The sequence below is a fragment of the Capra hircus genome, chromosome 7 (assembly GCF_001704415.2).
Source record: "Capra hircus breed San Clemente chromosome 7, ASM170441v1, whole genome shotgun sequence".
In the NCBI taxonomy this organism is placed as follows: domain Eukaryota; kingdom Metazoa; phylum Chordata; class Mammalia; order Artiodactyla; family Bovidae; genus Capra; species Capra hircus.
The window spans coordinates 79,003,644-79,012,001 of NC_030814.1; the positions used below are offsets into that span (position 1 = coordinate 79,003,644).

General features: G+C 39.5%; 1 protein-coding gene across 1 annotated transcript in view; it reads left to right on the forward strand.

Moving 5' to 3' along the window:
• The window catches only part of LOC102169177 (zinc finger protein 474), a 57,683-nt gene extending 49,903 nt beyond the window's left edge, over window positions 1-7,780 (forward strand). Inside the window, exons 3-4 of the mRNA XM_018050674.1 lie at window positions 4,737-4,917; window positions 7,609-7,780. Coding sequence (XP_017906163.1) covers window positions 4,737-4,917; window positions 7,609-7,760 — 333 coding nt within the window. The 3' untranslated portion in view covers window positions 7,761-7,780. The remainder of the gene's footprint in view (window positions 1-4,736; window positions 4,918-7,608) is intronic.

Below are 8,358 nucleotides of genomic sequence, written 5' to 3' on the forward strand. Positions count from 1 at the left end.
CTTTTCAAGTGTTAGGCTTTGTTACATGGCCAATAAGAGGGAAAGATAAAGAACTATTTTATTATTTTGATGAACATAGTATATTTACATAGGTCAGTATAGAAAGGTAAAATAAAAATATTTTTCCTCAAAAATGTGGTTTCTTAAAGACTCGGATCATCCAGGAAGTAACTCCACTGTCCATTTTACTTGGTCTGTATTCATTGCAGATTTACTCATCTCAAATCTGTTATTTCTGCTCGGGCATTCAGAAATATAAATGTGTTTCCTTCTGATGCTGACCTCGCCCTGTGCTTTTTCCACTGCAGGTGTAACCCCCAACAGTCTTGTTAAAAGCAAGCTGATTCTAAAACACGCACACGCTTTACCATATTTTATTTCCCCAATGGAGACCACACCACCAACTTAATTTGGTTCTGCTTTCATGCCACCCAGGGCTTCTTGAGAAAGATTGAAAAAAGTCATTTAATTTCACCGAAATTTCTTGCAGCTCAACTTAACTGGGCCTTTTCCATTATTCAGTGAGTATTCTTCCCTAACTGAGTCACTATAACATTTCCCACAGTGCTTAATTCCCAGTATTTTTCACTATCCTATTTCCCAGGATTGGAATCTCTGAAGATTACTTCGCCTCATACTTAGAAGACTACATTCATTTTATATTAGCTCCACCAGTGCCTCCCTTCTCTACAATAACCTTTCTCTAAATCCATCTATTTTATTTTTCTTCCTTTTTCCCTTTCCCATATCCACACCCTTGATCCCATCTCCTCCTACCTCTTCAGAGATTTTTTCTGTTGATTATCTCTTTTCTCTCAGGACCACAGTTTCTTGCTCTCCTCTCCAAATACTCCTATCCTAGCAACAACAATGACAAAGCTGATCTTTAACTCTACTTCTTTCTCAAATATCTTTTCTGCAAACTTTTTGAACATGTGCTTTTCTTCTTGACCTAATCTTTAACTCCTAACAGTTTAGTTTTTATTCTTTATCACCCCATTGGAACTAAATTATCAAAAGTCACTGGCTCATAACCTACTGGCCACCACATTTAACTGCCTTCCTCAACCACCCATTACCTCCTGGAGCACTTGACAGATTCAATGATACCAAGTTTCTGGAACCAGAAGTGTTTCCAGAATTGTGAATGGAGTCTTTTGTCTCCAAGCCCTGTTTCTTTAACTTTGAACTTGAACCTTTATCTCTTTAGGCTTCAATTTCCCCTGCTCAATCTCCTTATTGTAGATATTCTCCCAGGAATTTTTCTCTACTTACTCTCTACATATTCCTCTTCTGGAATTTTTATGGTTTTAAACCTCTTCTCTGTGCAAAAAGCTCTGAATCCCACTAATCCCGAAGTATAGGCTTCTGCTTCTTATTTTGGCTGGGTTTATTCGTGTTTAAATTCCACTAATATGTCAAACTCAACAGTTCCAAGACAGAATCTCTTTTCTCTCCTTCCCCAACCTGTCTTTTCCAATTTCTCCCTTTCTGTAACTGACATCACCATCTTGCCTGTCATCTAGACTAAAACATTGGTGTTTTCTTGGACCCATGATTTACTTGGGCTTCCCTGGTGGATCAGTTGGTAAAGAATCCACCTGCAATGCGGGAGACCTGGGTTCAATCCCTGGGTTGGGGAGATCCCCTGAAGAAGCAAACAGGCTACCCACGCCAGTATTCTGGCCTGGAGAATTCCATGGAGTATTCCATGGGGTCACAAAGAGTCAGACATGACTGAGCAACTTTCACTTCACAGAGCAATGAATGCTCAAGCTCTCATAGGTATGCTGCCCTGTTCGTTCTCTGAGACACTTTACAGCCACACAAACTTTCCTGAATTGAAGTTACAGGCTATTTCCCTGCCTCTCTGCTTCCTATCACTTACAAAACGAAATCCAGATCTTCGCATGGCATTCAAAGTTGTTCACAGCATGGCTGCAGCCTACTTGTTTGGTTCTAGTTCTCAGTGCTAGACTGAGGATCAGGCAAACTGAATTATTCACAATTCTCTGTAATCACCTCCAGATTCCTGTCCATGGGGCTTTGCTCATGCATGGATCCAAAAGTTTTCTCCATCCTTTCCAGTCTTTTCAACTTGTATTTATTTATTTTTGGTTGCACTGGCTCCTTGTTGCTGCCCAGGCTTTCTCTAGTTGTGGCGAGCTGCGGCTACTCTCTGCTGCAGTGTACAAGGTCCTTGTTGCCGACCCTTTTCTTGCTGTGGAGCATAGGCTTTAGGCACGCAGGCTCCACTGTTGCAGCATAAGCGCTCAGTAGTTGCAGCTCATAGGCTCCAGAGCACAGACTTCAGTACATGTGGCACGTGAGCCTCGCTGCTTCACAGCATGTGGAATCTTCCTGGACCAGAGTTCAAACCTGTATCCCTTGCTTTGGTAGGCAGACCCCTATATGCTGTACCACTAGGGAAGCCCCTTCCCAGTCCTTATGATCTAAATTTTGCTCATTCCTCAAATGCTACCTCCTTAAAGCTTTTCCTGATCTTCACAACTGGAAGAAGATTTCCAACATTTCCCAACTCTGAGTTTAATACATTTTAATAATATAGTCATACTATTTTCATTGGCTTAGTGTTTATATGAAAAAATTTCCCTTCCTTTTATTTGTAATCTGTTTGTGTCTTTATGTTTATAAAATATGTTTCTCATAAACAACATATAATCAAGTGTTGCTGTGTTTTATCTCGTCGGTCAACCCATGCCTTTTACCTATGTTCTTTGATCCATTTATATTTACCCCAGTTATTGATATATGTGTGTGTGTATGTATATATATATAGAGAGAATAAAATCTACCACTTTGGAGTTTTAATCATGTTTGTTCTTTCTGCCATTTTTCTTTCCTTTTTTTTTTTTTATTTTTAGATCCTCTGTTCCTCTCTTCTTATCTTTGTTTGGGTCATGGTTAACCCATCAATCCTTAAAAAAAAAATTCTCTCTTCTCATTGATTTTTTTACTTATGCCTCTTAGCATGATTTTGTACTTTAGTGGCTATTAAATCCCATGGGTGGAGGAACCTTGTAGGCTGCAGTCCATGGGGTCGCAAAGAGTCGGACACGACCGAGCGAGTTCACTTTCACTTTTCGCTTTCATGCACTGGAGAAGGAAATGGCGACCCACTCCAGTGTTCTTGCCTGGAGAATCCCAGGGACCGGGGAGCCTGGTGGGCTGCCCTCTATGGGGTCGCACAGAGTCGGACACGACTAAAGCGACTTAGCAGTAGCAGCAGTTGCATAGACGCTAAAACATGCATCTTTAGCACATTACATTCTATGTTTAATAAATTAAGAAAAATAGCTAAGAATTCTATGACAATCTATTTCCAGTTTTAGTCCCTATAATTTGTGTTCTTGTTTACTCTGACTTTATACTAAAGAGAATATAAATTCCATATTCTTTTATTATTTTCCTTTAAAGAGGCCATGGTCCAAAGCAATTTTGTCATATATATGTACAAACACACACACACACACACACGTGTCACATATATGTCTTTTGTGATATATCTGTATAGTACGCTTTTATCTAGGATTAGTGCATGGCCTAATTCTCTAGCTTTGCCATCACAGTTAGGCAGCCCTATGTTCCCAAATTGGTGAGGGTTTCTCTCAATGCTCCTGCCTCTCTCTGGTGTTGGACTGTCTCCCCATTGCTAGGCGTAAGACCCAGCGGGTGGGAAAGTTAACATAGATGGTGCCTGGATGCTGCACATCAGAAGAGTTCATGCAGCTGTCCTGCCCTTATTTCTGTGGCAGACGACTGTTGCTTCTAATTCCTGTAAAGTTGGAGTGTGGGAGGTTTTGTTTTGTTTCTGCTGATCCACCCTTAAACTGAGGCAGTGTTTTTTGGTTCATTAGTTTACCTTGCAATTTTGAGTATCCAATGGCTCAAAAATTTCTGATTTGTTTTCATTGTTGAGGTGGCAGAAGTGTTTCTTGTAATGTTCTATATCCTAGATAGCAGCAGAAACTCCCTATTGGGTTACATACGTAAATCTTCCTTAGATTTGGCTCTTCCAGAAACAAAGGTTAAGAGGGCAGGTGATCCCAGAAACCCCAGTCAAGTAGTGAAAGAAGAAACAGGGAAGAGAAGGAAGTGTGTTAATGAGTAACTGCGGTGCAATCCCACTGGGGACTTCTGGAGGAAACAGCCTAAGTGGGCAAGCTGGGTCTTTATCCACCAACTCCCATCTGTAATTGATTAGTTGTCCTGTCTCTAGGTGAAATCTATGCCAGATCAAAAAAGGCAGAGAATCACAGGTGCAGCAGAAGCATTTTACATGAAGGAATGAGAGGCTACAACAGTGTCTGTTAAAAAGTCTCTCTGTGCCTGTAAGGACATTTATTACTTTATTTCTCAGGCATATTGATGTACTGAGAAGACGATTCATACCTGATTTATCTTTGTGTTCTCCCAGCATGGAGAATAGTCAGAAGACAATCAGTATTTATTAAATGAGAAAATACCTTTTATAAAGTACCAATATGTAAAATTCTGGCTAGTTCTTCATTTCCTATTCTCCTCCCAAAGCAACATCTTCACCCCCACCTCAATCACTCAGACAGTATATTTTTATCTCAACTGCTAAAAAGGTTAATCTCACCAAAATGTTTAGATTTTTAAAAATTTATTGATTTTTCTAGCTAATTTAAATGTAGGATAATGTAAAGGTATAATTTCAAAACCTGCTAACAGGCATTTTGTATTACTTGCAGCCAACAATGATAAGACGTCCACCAACAGTTGTTTGCTATATCTGTGGTCGTGAATATGGAACAAAATCGATCGCCATTCATGAGCCACAATGTCTGAAAAAATGGCACAATGAAAACAACTTGTTGCCTAAAGAGCTAAGGAGACCAGAACCAAAGAAACCAGAAGTCAGGACCATTACTGGTAAGTTTTTAAAAGACTTGATTGTATAAGGGAAGACTTTTCTCTCTAAACTTAAAAGAGCAGAGGTATTCTTTTATTACTTGCTCAAGCAACTGACATCAGCAACATTTACTGTCTTGGCCACAGAACAGTGGCCAATAGAAAAAACAGTTCCGAAATGCCTGACCAAAGGGTTGTTTTCAGATGCTGAGACACAAAGACGCTATATCCTGGCAAACTGTGCAAGGAGAGGGACTCACTAAAAATTGCTATATTTCCCAAAAGTTATATTCATATATTATCAAACACAATACTGTAAAAATGTGAAGCTTAACCTCTGGGGACATCTAGAAACATGCTTTCAAATATGAATGTGTTTTAGCGTTCAAAGATCAGGGGTTCCAAAGTGAAATGCTTACAAGGTCCACTGGTCAAATTCTACAATTGAGCACATTTGTCCATGTGTGGAAAAGGGGAAGGTGGGAATCATGGGGAACTGAGAGCACTGCCTCTCTCCAAAGGACACGGCTGCTACCCAATTCCAGCTGGTGTTATCCTTAAGTAACTTAGCCTTAACTTCACTGTGATATATCTTTCAATAATACAAAAGAAATTGGAAATCTTGACTTCTATATGAAATGTCCAGATTTTTTAAATTTTGCAGTGAATACTTTGTAAGGCACTGCAAAGGCCATATGAAACCTGAACTTCATAAACTGTCGTGTGGGGCCTCATTACAGAGCCCTATACTTACTTATTCAGGGTGAGAATGAAGAAGTTCAGAGAATTTGCCATGCCAGCTCAGACTTAGTCATCGCCTACCATTGTCATTTTATCAGTTGATCCCATAATTCCTCTCAAAGGAAAACCATTCTTGGTTTTAAGAGAAGTATCATTCAGTTAATTGATTCTCTTTATGTAAGAGAATCATAGATTTACATATCCAGAAGGTACCTTGGAAGCCATTTAGTACCAATTATCTCAGAGCACTCTTGTTAGACATGTGACCCAAAGAGAGTTTTCTAATAGCTCCCAGAGTGGAATCTAGACTGTCATGATAAAGTTCTAGGCTACCAGAACTCAACTACTCAAAGTCCTTGCCAAAAGGAGAACTCTGCATGCTCGGAAAAGAGCTCGAGATGAAAATATCTATCTATTGAAATTAGAGCATTTGCTCACAAAGAGATTGTTTACCTCTTTGAGACTCGCTTCCCATCGTTTCTCAACTGATAAAAAATCTGTTTCCTTCACTCCTGATCTCTATCACTTTCTCTGCTTGAGCAGAGTTATCACAATTATAGGAGAGAAGAGAAACTACTGGTTTGAAAGCCCTGGGGGGTTCACCAATCTCTTGATTGACTACAGATGGAAAAGCCAGGTCCTATAATTGCACTTTCCTATAATTGCAATTTCCTCTTGGCTCCATGTAACTGTTCTTTCTGAGGGTGCCCTTCCGCTCTGGGTGAAGAGAATTCCCACCCCAAAGTAAAGGCACTAAAACTTTTAGAAATGTGATGACTCATCTTCAACTCTCCATGAATACTTGGGAATTTCTGAGCCCATATTAAAACTCATGAGTAAGGAGAAAGTCAGTACCATTCTTTTTTTAACTGGTTTAAAGCATTCAAAATATACATTCATATCCTGCATATATAGTGACACTTCCTTTATCCAAGGGAGAAATACTAGATGGTCCTGTTGTGCTAGAGTTTAATTTCCCATGGAGGATAAAAAGAAAAAGAACATTAGTAGGCTTGTTAAAGAATCTAACATTGGCTACATTTTTATGAACCACTAGATACAAAAATCATATGAGAACTGCCTGGGCTTTAATGAAAAAAATATATGCTGTGAAATTAATTTTTTAAAAGCTATGTGATATATTTTTGAGTGCCTGGCTACATTTGAGGGGGTGCTTTTTTGGGGAAATTCTAAGACATAGTCAATTTAGTGTACCAAAGCCATTCTATTTAAATAAGTTTTATTAAAGTTAAATCCCACACTGTTTCTCTAAAATAAACCCATATGCCCTTTTTCCTATGCTCTGTCAATGGAGATTTTACATCTCTCAGCTGTCTTTGTTGCTTTCTTAAGGACACTTCTTTTTGTCAGCTTAACTATCCTGTTTGCATTCTTCACTTTAATTACTTAAAGAATCTCTGACTTTATGTCCATAAAGAGATGATAAATGTTTAGGGATATAATTTGTCTTAAATTCACTCTCACTGTCAGTTGTGGCCTCGAAAAACATTCTGAAAGATTACAGAAGAGGAAGATAGAGACATGTTCTTTTTCTTTTGAAAGCTTATGGAGTCAACTGAAAGAAAGCCAAAAGTTATATTTGCAAGATAATAATGCATAAACAAAGATGTTAATAATTAGTGAAGAATGCATATCGCAACACATAAAACAATGTCTTCCCCTTTTCAAAATTCAAGAACTGAAAAACCTCTGATTCAGAGCTAACAGTTCTCAGCCCTTAAAAGACTGAGCAGCACTTTTTTTTTTTTTTTTTGGCAAAAGTAATATAATTTGTTTAAAAGCCTCAGTCAACAGGTATTTCCTGAAAATACTTTCCATAAAAAGTAGAGTATGGTTCTCCAGAATGAAAACTGATCCATTTTCCCATTTTCTTTTTCTTTTCTTTCTTTGTTCTTTTTTTTTTTTTTTTTTTTTTTTTTTTTTGCCCTCTGTTTTTCTTTAACGTTTCAGCCAAGGGTTTCTATGATCTCGATGCCTTAAACGAAGCTGCTTGGACAAGCGCCCAGAGCCAGTTGGTTCCCTGTAATATTTGTGGGCGTACCTTCCTGCCAGACAGACTGATTGTTCACCAACGATCCTGTAAACCAAAAGTCGCCAAGTAAAGCCCTTTCTCCCTACGAAAGAGTTACAGGCATTAAATCCCTGGGAAGGAGTTGGGTTATGGTGGAAAGGAGGAAAAGTGGGGGTGGAGTTGGGGAAGAAGAACTGGAATTGACCAAAGGCCATGAGCACAGGACGCCCAGCTCAGTGCTCTGGTGGCCTGCCTTGACCGCTGTGTCACCGCTCTTAACAAGCAGCTGCGTGCGTGTGCCCAGACACGCCGCGGGCCTCTCATGAGACACGGTGCTCGGACAGAATGACACGTGGCCGCGCCTCTTCAGAGCTGGCATTTTCATCTCCAGGAAATCTCCGAGCCAGCTGTTGCCATTTTTTCATCTGGTCTGTTTTCCCCGAACAAGATTCTGAACCTCACCGCTTAGGACTATTATTTTAGTGGTGGGTGACTTCAGGCAACTCTTCAGTCCCGAGAAAAACTGGCTTCCCTCCCATCCCTGTACTTTCTGAAATAACGTGCCCCTCCCTGCTTTTTCTGATCCAGGGAAATGTTTTTAATCGACTCAGTGACTGGAATTCTTCTTTTCTGTACAAAACTGTTCAACAGGAGAGATATATCAAAAAAGAGCTAAGGGCTTAAAACAC